Below are 20517 nucleotides of genomic sequence, written 5' to 3' on the forward strand. Positions count from 1 at the left end.
TTAACTCGAAGGCCCGACAAGGCCCCGAACCTCACTACTTCCCGTAATACCGCCGAGAGATTTACTTCCGGGTCACGGACATACAGCAGAGTGTCATCTGCGTAAGTCGAGATACCAATCTGGTACGACGGAAAGTTGATTCCCTCGAACCTGTGATATTCTCTTATAGCGCAGGCTAAGGGTTCCGCCACCATGTCGTACAGCAGTGGGGAGAGGGGACAGCCCTGCCGAGTGCCCCTACTGATCTCGATCGGGGCAGTGACCAAATTCCCTATCTTTAGACGCGCAGTGGGTTTGTAGTACAGTGCCCCCAGCATCTGCAGAAATGTTTCTCCGAGCCCATACTTACGGAGGACTCTGAGCATGAACGACCACTCGACAGAGTCAAAGGCCTTCTCCATGTCCAGGAAAATGGCCACAGCCTTATTTTCCTGCCGGACATGCTGAATAGTGCCCAACACCGTGCGGATGTTATAAGTCAGGTTACGCGTCGGGACAAACCCGGATTGCTCCGGGGCGACCAAGTCCGGAACCAGAAGAGCCAAGCGTGTCGCCAGCACCTTCGCATATAGTTTCGCGTCAACGTTGATCAACGATAGCGGCCTGTAAGAGCCACATTCGTTGGGGGGTTTGCCTGGCTTCGGGATGGTTATGAGCAGCGCCTCCCTCATAGATTTCGTCATACTGCCTTGCTGACAGATATCGTCAAAAAGGAGCATCAGGTACGGGACCAATTTATCCTGAAAGGCCTTGTAAAAAGCCACCGTGAGGCCATCCGACCCAGGAGCGCTACCCGACCTCATGCCCTCTAGCGCCTCCGTTATTTCCTCTTTCTGGAACGGAGCCATTAGGAACTCTCTTTGCCAGTCGGCCAAGAAGGGCATTTGTATGTAACTCAAGTAGTCGTCGATTTCCGCCTCAAGGTTGCCAGATTTCGACGAGTACAGTGCCGTATAATAAGTATGGAATTCCGCCAGAACATCCTTCTCCTCCGTCACCACGCCACCAGTAGCTGTCACCAACTCCTCAATCACTAAAGGCGGTCTGCTGTTGCGCATCAGTTTGGCAAGTAGAGAGCCGGGGCGGTCTTGTTCCCCATACGCACGCGCTGTGGCGTATTTACCCATATGTTTTATTTCCCTGTCCGCCTCCTCATGGAATTCCTCCAACAGGGGTTTAAGTTTGTCCGTGACTTCAGCAGAACCCGTATCTCCGGCCTGCCGTTCCAGATCAGCTAGCTGTGTTTCAAGCAGTTTCAGCCGTTGCCTAATAGCCTTGAGCACCCCCGAGTGTTTAGCCATCGTCATCCCTCTGACATATACTTTAAATGCATCCCAGAGCACCTGGACACTATCTACCGACCCCACATTTGTCGAGAAAAACACCTCTATGTCCTCAGCTAGTTCCCCTCTGAAGGCGTCATCGAGGAGGGAATATGGGGGGAATCTCCTGGTAAACGGGGGAATCCTCCTAGCCGGGGCAACCAGGAGCAAAAGCAGAGGCGAATGATCAGACAGTGTGCGAGGTAACACAGTGCACCCCTTCACCGAGTCAAGCAAGGACCGGGAAACAAACCAATAATCAATCCTCGTATGGAGGTTATGGTAGGCTGAGTAATGGGTGAACCCGCCCTGCCCTGAGTGCCTATGGCGCCATACATCCAGCAGGTCAAGCTTCACCAATTCCGTCAACAGGAGCAGTGCCGAGGCAGCCGGGGACCGGGGGGGACCCGCCGACCTGTCTAAGTCTGGGTTCAAAACTAAATTGAAGTCCCCCCCCCACATCATCCTAGAGCCCACATACAGCCTACAGCTATCTGCCAGCGAGGCAAAGAAAACAGGAGAATCATAGTTGGGGCCATACACATTCACTAGCAGCATATCGTGCCCTTTCCCCACACAACGAGCAATAGCATACCGACCCTCCGGATCTACCGCTACCTGCTGAAGCGACAACTGAGATTTAGGGTTAGCCCAAGTGATCACCCCCCTCGCATGTGTGGTGAACCCTGCAGCGACACATGTAGTCCTAAGAACCCTCGTCTGCAACATAGGACTGGACAAAGGCAGGTGGGTTTCCTGCAGTAAGGCGACATCAATCTGGTGTCTCTGCAAGTAGGCCAGGACCTTCCTGAGTTTGCGAAAGTCATTGAGCCCTCTCACATTCCATGATAGTAAACGCAGAGTGCCTGGGCCGCAGTCCGACCCTAGTGATTCAACATTCGCCAGTGTAAGACAGAGAACTGATCAGAGTAGAGCAGAAGGTACAGTGGACACACCTCAGTAGTTGGCTTAAACAGACCCCCCCCCAACAGTCCCCGAACTTCCCACAATACATACACAGCAATAGAAGAACAGTACAAACGTCTACCCACACACAGCCGACCAACCCCAACCCGGTCAGACAGAGCACGTCTCTACCCGCCCCGAACCCCCCCCCAACACAACACACTACAAACTCAAAGACCCTCAAGAGAGTCAGGAGCCGAAAGCGTAGAGGCAGAGGTTCCCAGCCAGACAGCAATGCAAATAAGCAAGAACCAGATACTTCAGTAGCCCCCCCACCCAACCCCCTAGTGTCGTTCGGCACCTCCCCCCAGCCCCAGCAAATGCAGAGTGACAATTAGCAAGCCCCCAGACATGGGGCAGCACCCCCCAAAAACGAGAGTCAAGCAGTCAACCATAGCAACATCATATCTCTGCCGCAGGACCTAAGCAGCAAGAACCACACCCCACAAAGTCAAATAAGTAGGTTCATAGGACCTGCCGTTGTAGCGCGACATGCACCGGAGACCTAGGCAAGCCGGATATAGGGACGTAGGGTGGATCACCCCTGGCCGTCCATAGAGGCAGCTTCCTCCTCATCTTCACGTTGACCCCTCGGGCTGTTGAGTTGTTCCTTGGCCCATTCCTTGAGAGACTTTTTCAGGTCCGCCGGGTCCGTGAAAAAATGCGAGTGCCCCTGCTTATTGATCCTGAGTCTCGCCGGGTACAACATGGCATAGTCCAACCCCAAGTCTCTCATCTGTTTTTTGTATGGGGCAAAGCGCTTTCCTTCCTCCTGCACTCTCGCCGTGAAGTCAGGGTAAAGGGAGATGTTCATGCCCTCAAATTGTAGCTCCCCTTTCTCCCTTGCCAGCCGAAGTGCCAAGTCGCGGTCCCTGTAGTTTAAGAGTTTTGCGATGATCGGCCGCGGTGGAAGGCCAGGTTGCGGCTTCGGTCCCAGAGTGCGATGGGCCCTTTCGACGATAAACATAGAGGAGAAGACGTCCTCCCCTAGCAGCGTGCGGAGTAACTTCTCGACAAACAGCTCCATCTTGCCAGTATTGGTGGACTCCGCCACTCCCGTGATGCGGATGTTGGAGCGCCGCGAACGTGCTTCCAGGTCCTCTGTCTTGTCTTGTATGACTTGGAGCAGGCGGCTAAACTGCTTTCGATCTTTATCCCATTCCGTCTGGGCCTCCTCCGCCTCCGTCAGCCGTCGCTCCGCCATATCCAGCCGCTCAGCATGTTTGTCCACCCTCTCAGACATGCGGTCCATTCTGAAGGAGAGAGCGTCTATTTTCGTGCCGATCGCCGCCATGCTATCTTGTAAGCCCTTCTCCATGGTGCAGAGCATTTCGCGGATGTCCGCACATAGTGAGCTATCAGGAGTTGCAGGCTGCGTTGAGGTCTCCGGAGGTGCCCCTTCAGCACCCTTTGGTTTCCGCTGGTCGAACGATAGTTTTGGCTGGTTTCTATCTCCTTTACCCATAGTGTCGCTTCTGGGTCGGAGCCAAGGCAGCCCAGTCAGTGCCGGTGTGGCGTAATGGGGGCGCCTGGGGAGCGAACTCCGTCGGGCAGGTTGTTGCGTAGTAGAAAATGAAGCCAAAATGGCGGCTGCAGGCAGCTAGTTCCGGGCGGGCCCAATGGTTAACGAAGCCCGCCACCAGGCGCGCACAGCTGTGCGGATCACACTGATGCCAAGGGAATAGTACCAACACACTCCAGCACACTTCCCGGCCACTGTGCCCCGTCTGCCCCCGAGGGCCGACGGGGGCCGATTTTTCCCAGCCGGAGATGTCCTCCGCCAAATGTCTTCGGGAGGATATAGTTTCCCGCCGCAGAGGTCCCGGGCCTCGCCGGGGCGCTTCCAAGCCACAGCTGTTGGGCCACAGTTTTCGCACCTCCATTAGCAGTGCGACCACGTCCACTCTCCAAAGCACTGGCGAAAGTCACTCAGCAGAAACCACAGGATAGTCGCCGATCCGGCAGACCGAGTCCACACCAGCACCTCACGCCGCACGTAGCGTGACACAGGCGGGGCAGCCCCTCAGGATAGTCCGTGGATTGCGGCCTGGTCCGCCACTCCGACCTCCGCCAGCCAGCGGAGCGAAACCGCGACCGATTTCGACCGGGGAAGGTGCTCCCACTAGCACCGGGGGCAGTTGAAGCGATACCCACAAATTCCAGGGCCAGCCAGGTGCCAAAAGGATAGTTTTGCCGAATATTAAAGGGGCTCAGGCGAGGAGCTCAGCGCTCACACGTCTTTCATGGACGCCGGCAAGCTCCGCCCTCCCCGAGAGGATCATAATTAATCCATCTGTGATGCCTTTCAATAGAATGTGTAACTGATTGCAATGGTTAAATATGGGTTTTGTTTTGCAATGTTAAAATACTCCTTTACCTTCTATAAATTAGTATTATAAACAAGCCAAGTATAGGTCTCTTGATCGAATGTCATTATTGCATCACATTCAAAAAGCCCTTTAAGCCAGTGCATGTCACTAGTTTAAGGTACATAGGGCTTCCTTTATATTATGGCAGATGGTCTACTGTGTGTCATGGTGGCGGGAGCAATTACATCCGCCACCCTGGCCAGACTACTGGCCAATATATTTAGAGACATCTCTAGAGGAGTCACTGCCATGGCGGCTTCTCAAAAGGAACGGAAACGTTGCTGAGTCCTGGCCATGTTTCAGGCGGATGGTTAGCAAGCTTTTTTATTTTTCAAAACTCAGAACATATGGCTGAGATGCCTTAGGAGTTTTTTGTCGTTGAATATGTTTCCATAGCTAGTAATACTTAAATTAGACGATTGATATAGAAGCAGATTTCTAGCATTGCTACTCATTTGGACCCAGCAATACATAACGATCAGGATTAATAGCAGGAATGAGAACCTTTGTCCCTTTATGTTTTACTTTGGAATACTTTACGAATTCATCCACAACAGGTTGCTCGCTCTCAGTGCTAAGCATGAAATGGGTAGCTGCTCTGCAAGAAATGATTTTAAATCCTTTCAAATATGCATTTTGATTGAGTCCCCATAGACAGGAGCAGTTACTCCTCCCATGTTTGTAATCTCCTTCTCTTCTGCTGTGCTTTAGATCTACCAGAAAATTGTCATGCTAGAGCTAGGGCTGTACAAAGTATACTACGTTTTGCTGATGAAGTATCATCGATTAGATGAGAATTCATAAGCAAAGCACCTTGAATTGAATGACACTTTCTTTCAGTCTAACGAGATGTTGGTAGACCCAGTGTTTGCGGCTTGTATGAGAACATTTGATTCATACAATAGCTGATGCCAGTTTTTGCCTTCCTTCTTGCCAGACTTTAGGACCACAAAAGAGGCAACTTGTTTAACTATTGAAAACTGTCATGGTGGGGAGCAGCACTAGCACCACAACTCCTCAGACAGTTCATAAACCACAGTATGTAAACAAAAGCAACTCTATGAGCATATTAGGTACTGTCTTGCCTCTTTTCTTGGCATCTAAAAACAAGCTATCCTCTGGTCACCATCCTCCAAATGAAATGCATACTTCACAATCCTCAGTAGAGCTCACAACAAAGGTATAGTCAATCAAAAACCCTATTTTGCACTAAAGTGCAAAAAAAATCACCAATCATATCTATTGTCTGCAGAAGAAATCAGTCAACATGGTTTATTAAAGTAGCTTTATACATAACAATGTAGTATACATGTAAATGTATTGAGGAAGTATAGCTAGATTGGATAACAATGAACCTTGAATGATTTTAGATTGGGATAAAAAGCAACTTGTAAGGTATTTGTATTACAAATAATTCCAGCATAGTGCATATCAATATCATACTGATGTAAACGTTTACAAAGTTCAAATGTCGCTACTCTTCCTTGTAAAATGGAATTTGTTAAACATGAAGCTGGTGAGATTTGTGAGAAATGAGGAAAGGGTTAAAAGCTTTATATGTTATTCATAAGACTCCATAAGAGACAGCATCAATGTAATTTAACAGCATTAAAACTGTCTTACTTATCACTCCAGGCCCCATTCCACTCCCCTTGGCCCCATGGGTTCCAAATTTGGACAAGATCTTCCATTCGATTTTTGTATGGTACCTGTAGTGAAATAAAGTAAGGAAAAACTTAAGGCAGAATATTATTTTTTGGATGAACAATAGGTAACATCTGTGACTGAACTGGCTGGGAAAAGAGCAGACATATTTGAACTCCACATTTAGCAACTGATAGTTCCAGGAACTTTATAAATTAACGTGAGACAGTACCTCATTTTGGATAATCACCCCTTTTTAATTGATCTTATGGTGTTCGTTTTTTAGTTGTGCTTTCTAAAAAGCTGATCCCCAGTCATCAGGGATTGTACTTTAACCCCTAAAACTTTACAGAATTGGCTAAATCCTAATTAGTAGATTTAACTTTCCAGTAAAGCAATAGTATGGTGCAGGAAAACACACCGACGCATGGAAACTTAAATGTCACCTGTGGCATCAGCACATGTTGTCCTATCTACTAGGCTGACAAGGAAAACATGGCTCTTGGCCTACCTGTGCAGCCTGACTCCTGCAATTTGTAAACCTACAGGCAAACCTATCGAAATAGCTCCTTTTGACAACAAAAAAACACATTTTAATACCAAATGTCCCCTTTAAGTAGGCCTTGTACAAATGCAAGAATTTAGTGTTGGCAGATTCCTAGAGTAATTAGCCCTTAATGTAAAGGGCTCTAGGTAATCCTATGAGAAATACTAATGTTCAATTAAAATACTAGTTTTGCTAATGTTGGCTTAGGATAAGCCACGCAAATTACTTAGGGCCATATGTAGGTAGCCAAATACCGGTCGGTAATGGAGAAATTCGGTAAATTTCACCGTTACCGATCGGTAAATAGGTATGCACGATGTAGGGAACGATTTGGGAAAAAAGAATTGGTAAATACCGATTCCTCATCATCTAATCGGAATCTACGATTCATAAAAATACCTAATCGGAAAATACGGATTCGGAAAATAAGAAACGCTAAAAACCATAAAAGAGATGTAGGAAAACCCGTTAATTAAGAAATCCATGACATTCGGTATTTAAGAGTAGGTAATTACCATGGATTGAAAGCAGGTGGTAACCAGGTGCAGGCCATAAAACAGGCCCTAAAATGCAACAGTGTTATCAGAATGACGGCTTTCTATGTGATAGCAAGGCGGCTATGGCTACAGGCAGGAGGAGTGAGGATCTGGAGACGGGAGGAGCAAGTCTACAGACAGTGGATCACACTCTTCCAACTTACTGAGGCAGAGATCCATGAAAGGTACAGGCTACACCCCCACACCATTCTGGACTTGATAAGGGACCTGCACCCACTCCTGGAGCACCCAACACCAAGGGCGCACGCCATACCACCACACGTGCAGGTGCTCTGTAGCCTACACCTACTTGCATCTGGCAGTTACCAGGGGGTGATAGCTGTGGTATGTGGGGTGTCCCAGAGCTGCCTGTCCCGTTTCTTCAGGAAGTTCCTGGAGGCCATGATGCAGAGAATGCATCATTACATCAGCTTCCCTGACACACATGCGGAACTGCTGAAGACCAAGACTGACTTTTACCAAATGGCACAGTTTCCACATGTCATCGGCTGTACTGATGGCACACACATCCCAATCTGCCCACCTGCAGCCACTGAGTACATCTACATGAACAGAAAGTCCACCCACTCCATAAATGTGCAGGTAATCTGTGATGCTGCCAACATAATCACAGACATCGTGGCCAAATATCCTGGAAGCACCCACAACTCCTACATCTTCCAGAACAGTGGGATCTACACATGCCTGGCAGCGGGGGAATTCGGAGAAGGATACCTGCTAGGTAAAACCCTGTGACACACCCTGATAGATACTGCAGATGTAGGTGTTGTTGTGCATGTGATTAATGGCTCTCTCTTTTCCACATAGGCACGCCAGTACTCACCCCTCATCTGCTGTAAAAACATTGCAACTTGTGCAATGCTGCACATCCTTGCCACTAGGAAAGGAACAGCTGTAGAATTAACAGATATTGAGTATGATAATGATGAATTTACACACCCTGAGCCCAACACAGCAGGAGTGGCGCACGGCAACAGATGGGAGACAAAGACGGGCAGAGATCACACGCAACTATTTCTAAGCAAGTAAGGAGACACAGCCAGTTGTATGTACACAACGTAGTTTTAATATCTTGGCAGTACACAAAGGCCCAAATGTGCCAGTCCAATTGTTGCCATCCATACGGGAGTCCTGGGTTACTTCACCCATTGCAGTTCAAGGAGTGTGGGCAGCATCAGTGTCTGCAGGCATGCCCACCAGTGCTGGATGCCATTGGCTGGCTGTCCTCATTGGCTGAGTGAGCAGTGGCAGCCCCATGCCACCTGCTGCTCCTCCGGGTGTCAGTAACAGGGGGGGGGGGTCATGCTGCTCCTACTGGTGGTCTCCTCACACTCCCCTACATCCAGAGCACCCGTATTTGCCGACTGAGCAGTCAGCAGCACCTCAACTGCACTTGTCACCCTCACAAGGCCCCTGGAGACTTCACTGCTGCTGTGTGCCAGTCCCTCCTGCATGTTGACTCAGCGCCTGCAGAGCAGGGAAGTGGCGGTTCACTGCCCTTGTGTGTTGTTTAGACCTCTGCCTCTCCCTGCGCCTTGTTGCCCTGTCCTCGTCCAGCTTGCTGCACAGCAGCAGCACTGACTAAGACATGTCCCGCATGCCCGCAGCCATCTCTATCATTCCCTCCGCCATTGAGCTGATGCCCTAATCAATGTTTTTTACATTTTAATTTAGTTTTTTCATCTGTCGTTGGAACGTCTGGATGGCCTTCCCCTGCATGCGCTGCACCTTTACCATACTTGCCTCCAGCCCGCAGAAGACACCAGGACCCTTGCCATGTTGGTTTTGACTGCTGTCCCTGGCCCTGTGGCATTTGGCGCCTGTGTGGGTCCCCTCGGCGGTGGACTGCTGATGAGCATTGCTGTCCAAAACTGCCACGGTTGATGTGTCACCCCCCACCGTGTCTTCTGCTTTAGACTCCATTTCCTGGAGTGTGCCCACAACATGCCTCCTAGATCTTTGCACTGCAAGTGTTGTTGCAGCCGGTGACACTACCAGTTGAGGTGAGGACAGGAGTAGTGGTGAGGCCAGCAGAATGGTGACACTGCCAGGTGTGGGGAGGCTGTCTGTGTTGGTGATGCTGCTGTTGCTTGTGTTCTGCGCTCTGCACTGGTACTCGCCTCCTGTGTGCCTTCCCTCCGGGGTGCACTACCTTCCTTGTCCTTGGGACGGCTGCGAGATGTCTCGCCTGCTGACAGAAAATCGTACATTAGCTCTGTGGTCCTGCAGTCCTGCTTATGCAATTAAATTCTCATCTCTGAAACACTGTCGCTATTGCCTCAGCTTGCTCATCACTGATGTGTGTCGCATGCCTTGTTGTTTGGTGTGTTGTGTGACATGGTAGGTGTTTCACTGACTACATCTCCCATAATGCATTGCTGGTGAATACTAAAACCTGCACTGGAGTGGGGTTCACACTACCACATTGGGTAAGGGGAAAAGGAAGGGGACGGGGTGGGGGTGATTGCTGTGCATGCTTCTTACCTTTTTTGGTGGCAGCTCGGGCTGAGCTGTCTGCATTCCCAATCCCACAGACGCTGTCTGGCTCTATGGTGGACACCACCAGCTCCTCAAGCTCAGTCAGGGCAGGTGCCCTGTTCTTTACTCCTCCTGTGTGCCTCTCTTGTTTCTGGAGCTCAGCCATTTTTCTCTTTGTCACGCCACGGAGGTCATACCACCTCTTCTTGAGGTCGTTGATGTCCCGTGGGGTCACTCCAATGGCATTCACTCTGGTTTGTATAGCCAACCAAATCTTCCTTTTGGCAGATTCTGCCACATGCAGGGACTGCTTGCCAAACAACTTGGTGGTGTTCCTTCACTACCTCCTCCACAAGGACCTGCAGATCCATGGTGCTGAATTTTACCTTCCTCTTTCTCTGTGCTCCTTGCCTTTCAGTGTCCTTGCTTGACATTGTGCTGTTTTCCTGGAGTAAGTATCCCAGTGTCTCTAGGGCTCTGCTCTGCTCTCCAAGCCTCTCCAGCTGCTTCAGATTGAGTGCACCTGCATGGGTGTGGCCACTTCCTGGTTGGGAGGTGGGGTTGTTGCACCGGATTGGCTGATTCCTTAATTGTTTCTTTTTTTGAATTGCTGATTCAGTATTTACAGAATCGGTATTTACCTAATCGGATTTTAGAGAATCAGATTTTACTGATTAGGTTTTTACCGATTGGTGTTGGGGATTCAGTATTTCTTTACCGAATTTTACTGATTCTGTAAATATTACCGAATTTTTACCTACATCCCAAATTCCGAATTCTTATTACCGATTCGGTGAAATTCGGTAATAATTGGTAATTAAGATTCGGTATTTGGGATTTACCTACATATGGCCCTTAGTCTCTATTTGTAATGCTTACTAAAATGTAATCCATTGCTACATAAAATAGCGTTTGGAAAGCTATGTTTCCGGCTTGGAAGCGATAGTTAGCATTATACTGGCAGCAGCTGTTCCCCGTTTTGTGCCCACCCTTGATGAAATGTGAAAATTGCTCTTAGAGCAGAGAGAATGGCTTGTGCCTTTTCACAGGGAGAACTGGGTGTGATATATATGACTCATCTGAGTTCAGGAAGGCAGTTGGGGTAGGATTGAGGAACTTCAGTAAATTGAAAGGAATCAGGATGAGGCCTACTGATTATTCAAAGTTAAAAGTAACCATTTTGGTGTGGTTGTCTTTGAAAGAGCTGGTCCATCGACAACCCCCATGTCCAGCGACTGAAGGGTTTTGCCACGCCAGAGTTCACACAGTATAGTGAGCTGTGAGAGGGTGTATTTCAAAAGGTGGGAGGGTTACTCTGGTAACCTTTTTACTCATTGGTTAGGAAGTAGCCAAAAGTTAATCTTGCTGGCGAGTGAATTGAACAAAATATGTGCTTCAAACCCACAAAAAACATTTGGACCTGTGAATAAACAGAAGTGGACTGGGCCTGCGGTCTATGACTGGAGATCTGAAGGGCTGGGCTTGATCCCACTTGTATCCAGGACTGTAAAGTAGACTCCAAGCGCCAGATGGCTGACCTCCTCTGTGGCTACAGGGACACAACATGTTGTATGAGGCCTTTTACGTGGAGTAACCAGCTAACCAGTAGCAACTGTACCTGGAATCTACTCTACTGATGGCCTCTGCTGGAGTTAGTAAAAGTCCCTAAGTCCTGTCACTGAGGTCCTGCTGGCCTTAGCAGAGATCAAGTGGAACTGCTCAAAAGTTGGAACTTAAACCTTTTTGGACTTCCACAATTACCACAACTTCAGTAAGATCTTATAGCAAAGGTGTCCCATTTCAAGAGGACATCATCAGACACAGCTTCAGGCTTGCTCGCTGGAGTATAGTGTAAAGAGTGTTTTCAGATTGCCACTTTTGCTTGGTGATTTTTGGTCAAAAAACTTTAAACATTTAAATTCCATTTCTCCTCTTTGGAGTTTCAACATTTTTGTGTCATGTTTCTAATTAAACCTTTCTCTATTTTTGGAAATTGTTTGTGGATTGTATGTGTAGTGTTTTGACATTTTAAGCATTTTGGTACTGCTAAATAATTGACATACTTTTCCTTAGGTTGAGCCTGTCTCCTTTATGCCATAGCTAGCAGGTGTTTTCAAACTTGCATGATGCATCTGACAGGATTTTGGATTTATTATTTGGGAAGGACTAATATCATCCCCCAACTAGTAACCCAATTTCTTACACTTAAGACACCAAGAAGTAATCATATCTATTGCTCTCACTCTCGCCATCCTTCCATGTAACATATATATTATGGTATTTCATGCAGGCTTTTTCTTTCACCTAAAACTTTCCACAGTACAGTGAGAGTTTTGGGAGTAAATAAGGCCACAATAGTCTGCACACAAAAAAAGACAAGGTGCCCTACATGTACTGCTGTCCTTAACAGAACTGAGAACAGTGACTTGTAATGTTGAATGATATTGCAGATTCGCATAGGATGAAACTTTTCGTACACCTGAATATAGGTTATTGACACAAACAGGATTGTAGTTTATGCATTAGTAAGAAACCTCTAAAAGGGTATGATGTTAACAGAAGCTCTGTCCAGACGCAACTGAAAGACTGCACCTTCAAGAGTAAGTGCTAGAGACAGAAATGCCATTGGGAGAGCTGTTGATACATGTTCATCCTCTTCTCCCTATCTTCTCCACAAGCAATAGCTCCCTGAGAATGGCAGGGTCTCTGTTTCTGCCTCTTATTTTCTACCCAGAACCTGCATAACATTACATTTCAATTATACTCGCAAACCCATAAAAGCAGTCTGTGGCCCCCTGTCCAAAGATTTTAAAGGAATGGATCTTAACTTTGAAAGTACACACTTGAAGCTGTTTTTCAATACCCTCACTCCTTGTCTGGTGGCTTAGTCCAGGCATAGTGGGTCAGTTAGACCCCAGCTTATGGGTTGTTACTATGCTAGGGGTTGAGGCTGCTCCACAGAGAATATGTCATCAAAATGTAAATATCCACCAAAAGTGTTCCCACTGTAATGCAGGAATACTTTTAGCAAAATGTAAAGCTGGCCAGCCACCATATTAAGGCACAGTTTGTTTATGTGACTCTGACTATGACAAACTAGGCAGTTTCCCACAGTGCATGGCGGTTATATGATTTAAACTGTCCATTATCCTGGCAGGAAAATTCCACATTGGAGACCTAAATAGGCATGACCACTAACACTGGGAGCACATGGTGCAGTTGTGAATGGGCAATCACTTCAAGGGTTTAGGTCAAAGGACCCAGCTGAGGCTCAAGTGATGGAATCCAACTCGCCCCCACATGAGGCAGGGGAAGCATAAGTCATCCCAATTTATAGCAGTGCTCCCATTCTGAGAAACACTAAGTCGCCATTAAAGGATTCCAGTCATTAAACAAGAATTCTCACCCAAGGATTTCTGCTATTAAATGTTTAATGTTATGCTGCAGAAAGACATAGATATGATACTGCAGGTATGAACTTGGTTAGATCAACATAAAATGTGGACCCCTCAGTAATGCTGATGATTGCTTCTGTATTTGCACCAAAATAATACAACTACATCAAATGTACAATCAAAACAATATATGAACATTTTGATTTGTGTGCTAGTGTCATCACTCACTCATTCAAAATTTCTGCACCATTCGGGCAACCATCATATATAGGAAAAACACTTAATTGACAAAATTAGGATGCCACTGCTCCCCAAGTCAATTGTAATCATTGAAATGTCATGAAAGCACATAGTGCACACCAAGTTAATTTGGAGACTGGGAAGCAGCCATTAGAAGCATGCAGCTTATTGTCACTTTTTAATTGCAGTTTATTTGTGTTTGCTGGTAAGGCATATATTTATTAGGGATTTCACAAAAGAACATATTGGGGAGAACAAACAGTTTGTTTAAATGGCAGCTACATATAACTAAATATAATCAACAAAGCAGGTTCCGTTGAGCATACCTGTCTAGTACATGTTACAGTGTAAGCGTGGCCTTTCACAAGTCCATTTTCCACCTCGACATTACCCACAATTTGCTAAAACAGAAATAGGGAAACAACATATTACATAATTTTAAACAACATAAAATGAGAAGCAACAAAGTATTAAGAAAAGAAGGTAAAAAATGCTCACTCAAGAAGTTGATAACATTTACCAGTTCAATCTCCATGTACTGTAAATGCTTTGCTTTTGTTATTGCTTATTTTGTTAACTGTATCATAAAGGAGCTTTTTTCAATTTTTGGCGGACTTGTGTCTGCCCAACACTGTCACGGAAATGGGACCGACCGACCTCCGGTCGGCGGTCCCGAACGCCTAATCACGATGCAACTGCACATAGTGTGGTCGTATACTCCCATGCCTCTATGGGAGCTCGTGGTACGGCCATAAACCGGCCATAACACAAGCTCTCATAGAGGAATGGGAGTCAGTATCCATCCCTGCACCCCTTGACAGGCACCTCAAGGTGCCTGCCACAAGGTGCAGGGATCACCAAGCCCCCAACCAGAGGCTGAAGACAGAAGGGGGCCCTACTAGGGCCCCCCAAACACACTTTCTGACAGGGTTTCCATGTCAGAAAGGCTGGCATGGAAATCCTGCCAGAAACCGTGCATCGTAATCCAGAAGACAGAAACGCCTCCCATTTGGATTAAGGGCTGGTCTCCGACTGGCAGACAGGCTCTTGAAGCCCATCGGAAGTGTGTGTTTAACATTCACTAATTGATTCTTTGTTTTAACAAGAAATTGTAGTAGGTCATTACTTTAGCTATTGAGAAGAGTATTACCCCCAGGTCCCTCCGTCCTCGACACCTTCATACTAAACAAGTGGAGATGACCATCTCCCGACAGAAAAAAAACAACAAGAGGCATGCTGGGACACTAATACTGCCCCTCCCCCCGGGAGTACATAAGCAGTACTTACCCAGCAGACCTCCTGTTCTTTTTTTCTGTCTGTCGACAGAGTATGATGGTGTGCTGGTGCTGCTCCTGCTGGGCTTGAGTGGCGGTGCTTCTCTTCTCCCCCCGCCCTGCTGCCTGGCTGTGTGGGCGTGGGGTTCCCTGGACTGCCTCCTGGCCTGCCGGGCTTGCTTGGAGTCAGTCTTTCCCTTGGCCGGGGTTTGGTTTCCTGTGTTCCTGGCTTTGCTGTGTGACCCTGTGCCTACCGGCCCTTTGTGGCTGGTGCTGCCTTTCCCGGTTGCTTCGGGTCGCGGGCTCGGCTTCCCGAGCCTGGCCGGGGAGCCGTGCCTTGCTGGATGGGCTCCTGATGATCTTCTGCTCGGCGGTGCTGTGGGGGCCTTGTTCCTGGGGTTGGCCCCCACTCCTGGTGAGTCCCGATTTCGGGATCCCTTTTTCTCTTCTGCCTGGCGCTCGTGTTTCAGGGGCCCTGGAGTGATGTTTGGAAATGCTTGTCTGTGTCTTTTTCATGCATTCTGAAAGTTTCTTTTCTCCCCATGTCGACGTAGGAGTCTGTTTTGGAGCTGGGGGACGCTGTGCTTTTTCTGATTTCCTGTTTTGCCAGCTGCTCGATCTCGGTGGCTCCTGCTCTGGCATTTCTGGTTTATTGTTGGCAGCTCCCGGAGTATGACACACGTAATTTATTATGTTTGCTGCAGGCGCCTGGCCTCGTTTCTTGGGCTCGCAGCGTTTTTCTTCCTGCCCCGGAGGCTTCGCCTTGTCTGCTGTGCTGTGTCTTCTGCTTTGTGCTTCATGCTGCCATGGCTCTGTTGCGAGTTCCACGCCTGTGGTCTCTCGTTTCCTTCCCCTTTGCAGGTGTTTGATGTGGCCGCTCGGCTGGCGCTGCCGCCTTTGGTGCTGGGTTCCATGATTTGAGCCCGACCTGATGCACTGCGGTGTCTGACGCCTTCGTGTTCTTTTTTTACAGGTGTTTCTTGGCTGGGTCTAGTGGCATGATGGGCTGCTGCTTTCGCTTCGGGGTCCTGTGTTGCTCCTCCTACTCATGGGTTCTTTTCCCTACGGGTCCGCTCAGCCTTTCATCTGTTTGCTGTGGTTATTGTGTGTGCCATTTGTGTTGGGTAGCATGATGCCTTTGTTTTTTGAGCGCCTGGTTCCCCGGTGCTGGAGTGTGCGTGCGCTTTACACATGCTTTTGTTTTGGTTGCATGATGTTTCTGCATTTTTTTCTGGCGTGCTGGGTGCCCTGTTTCTTTCCTGCAGTGTCTCGTGAGGTCTGTGGTGTATGGGTTGTTTTTTCCCTCCAGGTTGCGGAGGGGGCCTTGTTGCGCTGCTTGGCCCCCGCTCTGGTTGTTTTCACCCTCTTTTTTTCTTCTAGGAGGACCCTGTTGGCCTGCTGGTCTGTCCTGGAGTGGTGACAGGCGGGCCTTCTGTTCCATGCCTTGTTCTCGCATCGGGTGCCTCCTGGGGGTACCGAGGTTTGTGCTGGGACCTCTTGCTTGGGGTACATGTGTTCTCACTGTGCTACGTCCCTTCTTCCCTGGGGGTGTCCTGCTGCCTCTGGGTGCCCCGCGCTGCTTGCTTCCTGTATAGGCTTGGTGGCGTATGCTGTGTGCCTATGGTCGCACGGACGTCCTGGTGCTCTCTGGGGCTCCCTGTCCACGCCCTCCCCACCTGGGATGCGGGGGTGTCTGGTTGGTGCTGGGCGGTCGGGCGATGTGGTTTCTGTGCTCCTCTTCTTGATCTGTGTGGTTCGGATTCTGTTCCGGGCTTGCCGCTTGCCCCGGCTTTCGTCTGTTTCTGGGTTGGGGCTTGCCGGGGTCTTATCCCTTTGGTGCTCTTCTTCGGGTGGTGCCCCTGCTCTTGCCACTCGTGCCTGTGAGTTCCTTTCGGGCTCTGTTGAGGGGTTTCCTCTTCAGTGAGCTGTTGCTGGTTCTCTGTGCTGTTAGCTTTCGCTCTTCTGTTTGGGGCCTGCCTGGGGTTGGCGTGGGTTCCTGTCGCCTCTGTGTTGGCTGGTTCCTTTCGCTGGCTCTGCCTTTGCTTGCTCCTGGGGTTCCCTGTATTGTTGGGGTGTTTTCCTGCGTGCTTGCTTGCGCCTTGCTCTCTTCTGCATGGCGTTCCTCTCTTCTTCGGCGACAGCCTGTGTGGGGTGCGTTCTGCTCCCCCTCTTCTTCGGGTTGCCTGCCCCTCCTGGTGGTGGGCCAGTGTTCCGGCTCCTCGGTCCGATTCGGGGGTGTGGTGCCTCTGCTCTGCTTGGGTGTCCTGGTTCTTCGCTCCCTGGCCTCTGTGTGGTTGGTCGCCTTTGGGGCTCCTGGTTCCTGGTCCTGTTCCTCCCGTCGCTTGGACTGTGCCTGGTTCCGTTCATGGTGCTTGCCTGTGTCTGGCTGGGGGCTATTTGGGGTGTTCTGTCCCCTCTGACCACGCTTGGGTGGCTTGTGCTGCCTTGGGTGCGGCTGTTCTGTTTCGGCCCTGCCTGCTCCTGTCCTCGTCTGTTCCCTGCTTGGTGCCTGTTTGTGGTGCCTGCCTGGGTCTTCCTGTTGGTGTGGACTTCCCTTGCTCCCGCTTGGGGCTTCTGGTTTTGTCCGGGGGCTTTTCTGTGTGCTTGGCCTTGATGCTTCTGCGCTGGCTCCCACTGGGCTGGCTTTTGGCTGTCTGCCCCTCCTTTTCTGACCGGGTGCCTGCCGGGCTTTGTTCCTGTTCGGGGCCTCCGGGCTGCTGCCGGTTCCTGTCATGCCTCCTGTTCTCCGGGTTGCTGTGCTGTCCCCGTGCTCCGCTGTCTGCTATGTGTTGGATTGGTCGGGCCGGGTTGGCCCCTGCCTGGCCTTCTGGGGCTGCTGGGGGCGTTTGGCTTCCGGGTCTGTCTCCTGTTGGGGGTGTTTGCTCCCTGTGTTGCTCTGGTCTCGTATGGTTCCCTTGGTGGGTGCCTAGCTGAGGGTTTGGCTGGGGCGTGCCGCTCCTGCTTGTTGGGCTCCTTTTTGGGCTCTGCTTCCCTGCTGTTGTCCCTTTGGGTCCTGCCGGGGTGTTCTGCGTTGGGGCCGCTTCCTGGTGGTTCCTTCTGGGCCTTCTCCTACTGTTGGTTCTCTTCCCGGGCTTGTTTTCCCGGTGTTGTGTGCCTGTGTGTGGTTCTGTGGCTGCAGTTCTGCCGGCTTCTTGCTGGTTGTGTGTGGCTTCGGGCGGTGCCTTCTGGGTTTTCGGGCCGTGCTGTCCCTTTTTGGCCTGCTCTGGGGGTTTGTTGCCGGCCTTTCCGGGTTCTTTCCTGGTTCTGTGGTTCTGGCTCGCTCCTTCCTTCCTTGCTTTCCCGGGCTTTGTTCCCGGTGTGGGTCTGTTTGGTTGCCCCTCTTTCTGTGGTTGGGGTGCTGTTCTGCGGTGCTCGTGCCTCTGCGGGTCCCTCCCTCCTGGCTGCGGGTTGTCTGTGGTTTCCTGCTGCTTGGTCCTATGCTCTTCTTCTGGGGTTTGCTTGGGCCTGCTGTTCCTCCTGCGTGGTCGGGTTGCTTGCTCTGGTCCTGGTTTCCTGGTCATTTTGGGGTTTGTTGGCCTCTTTTTTCTTTTGCGGTTTGCTTGGCTCCTCTCTGGCATTGCTGGGTTGGGGCCTTGTGGTTGTGGTCTGGGTGCTGTACTCCCTGGGCTGTCTTTTTCCCACTGCTCCTGCCCTTGCTGCTTGACTGGCCTGGGTGTGGGGTTCCTGGGCGGTCCTGTGTCTTTTGGGCGCCTTATTTGTGCTGCCCTCTGTGCCTCGTTGGGCGGCTGCTGGGGTTTCCCTGTTGCTCTGTGCTCCCCTCCTGCCTTGTGTTCCTTCCCTTTGGGGTTGGGGTTTTCTGGGCTTGTGGTCGCTTTCTCTGTTCCCGACCGGGTTGAGTTTCTTTGTTGCTGGTTTCTGGCCTTGTTGGCCTCTCCTTGTTTGGTGGGCTTTCGGCTGGGTTCTGGGGTTCTTCCCCGTCCCCGTCTTTTGGGTCGGGTTCTCTGTCCTGTTTGGCTCCTGGGTGCTTGTTGCTTCCTGGGCCTCCTAGGCGGGGTTTCCTCCTCGGGTCTCTTGTGCTCGGGTCCTTTCTTTTTGGGAGTTTTGGCCGTGTTTCTGGCCTGTGCTTCTCCTTCCTTTTTTGGGCTGGGTGCTTGTGCCTGCGCTCTGTTGGCCTTTTTTTCTTTGGCTTTCTTCCGGGTTGTCTCGTCTTCCTGGTGGGTCTGCCTGGCCTTGTGTGCCTTCCTGCTGGTTTTGGCCTGGGTGGTCTTCTCCGGTGGGTTGTTTTGGCTGGTCTTGCTGTTCTGGTCCGGGTCCCGGTTTCCGGTTGCTCGGGTTGGCGGCCTCCTTTCTTAGGAGCCCTGGGTTTTCTTTCTCTCCGGCCCTTGTCCCTGCTGTCCTGTTCGGGGTTGCGGGCCGGATGTTTCCTGCGGTCTTCCTTTGCTCCTTCTCGGTGCTCCCTTGGGTGGCTGCTTTTGTTGTGGTTTCCTGGGTGTGCTTGTGCGTGCGGAAGGCCGGGTTTCTGCTTTGGTATTCTCCACTTGTTTAGTATGAAGGTGTCGAGGACGGAGGGACCTGGGGGTAATGTCCTATTACATATGGTAATCTTCATTACTCCGGGTCCCGTAGTCCTCGACACCTTCATACGCCCCTCCCTCCCTCCCGGGCGGCCGGCCTTCCTGTCTGGGCTTGTTAGTACAGGAGGTCTGCTGGGTAAGTTCTGCTTATGTACTCCCGGGGGGAGGGGCAGTATTAGTGTCCCAGCATGCCTCTTGTTGTTTTTTTTCTGTCGGGAGATGGTCATCTCCACTTGTTTAGTATGAAGGTGTCGAGGACTACGGGACCCGGAGTAATGAAGATTACCATATGTAATAGGACATTTCACAGTTTAAAAGTTGCCTGTGTGCAGTTTCTATTTCCTCTGCAGGTGTGTTTTCGGGTTCCTTGTTAGCTAAAGAAAGGTTTATTGTTATGTATTAGACTGATAGTGAGGCCTGGGAGGAGAAAACTGGCCGCAGACATGAAGAGATGATAGTGAAAGGAGCCTCCTGTACCCGGTGTACTAGGAAGAAGCAACTCTCAAGGACAAACAGATGTGTACCGAATTATTTGAGCGTGCAAATTTGGGAAGTCTGCCTATCCTCAGTAACTGCCAGCATGTAATTGGTCTTGGACTGTAGGAGCGAGATATTATGTTCTGGAACCTTTGACTGTGTTTTTAATGAGTGTTCCATAGTTAGTTCCATAGTTAGTGCAGGGAAGATTTTAGCCTGACTTAGAAGAGAGCAGAACTATCTGTTCGGTTTATCCCTGAGTGAAAAGCTTTACACTAGACACTCTTTTGTTTCTTCTGAACATCTACTGAGTTTCACATGATGCTGACCCCTTCCTCCATTGCTCTTTATAAATATCAAAACCGCTTTATTCTTTAATCTAGACTTTGTGGGTTTCTTTATGGAACACATAATTTGGATGTCATGCATTCTTTACATATTGGTCGTTAATATCCTGTACTTCATTTTTTATTGCATTTTGTCTTTTCTGTTACATAAATCCAAACATCTGCATATATTGCACTTGTAATAACATTGTTGGTGCTAAGTTGCTATGTACATAGATCAAGGTAGTTCCTATTTACAATCATAGCACAGCTTGTGTCCATATCTCAGGATTGGATGTGCACTTGTAAAATAACATAGTTGTCAACAGCCCACACATGCGGAGTGAGACGTATCTACCATTTGTGTCTCTTTCCAACAATGGTCAT

The 20517-nt window shown here is 49.6% G+C and overlaps 1 protein-coding gene across 1 annotated transcript in view; it reads right to left on the reverse strand.

Moving 5' to 3' along the window:
* CAPN13 (calpain 13) overlaps positions 1–20517 on the reverse strand; it is a 493752-nt gene that overhangs the window by 219793 nt on the left and 253442 nt on the right. The window contains exons 7-8 of the mRNA XM_086925977.1: positions 13845–13919; positions 6281–6366 (exon numbers count right to left, since the gene is read on the reverse strand). Of these exons, the coding sequence (XP_086782103.1) occupies positions 6281–6366; positions 13845–13919 (161 nt within the window). The remainder of the gene's footprint in view (positions 1–6280; positions 6367–13844; positions 13920–20517) is intronic.

This window comes from Lissotriton vulgaris, chromosome 6 (genome assembly GCF_964263255.1).
Source record: "Lissotriton vulgaris chromosome 6, aLisVul1.2, whole genome shotgun sequence".
In the NCBI taxonomy this organism is placed as follows: domain Eukaryota; kingdom Metazoa; phylum Chordata; class Amphibia; order Caudata; family Salamandridae; genus Lissotriton; species Lissotriton vulgaris.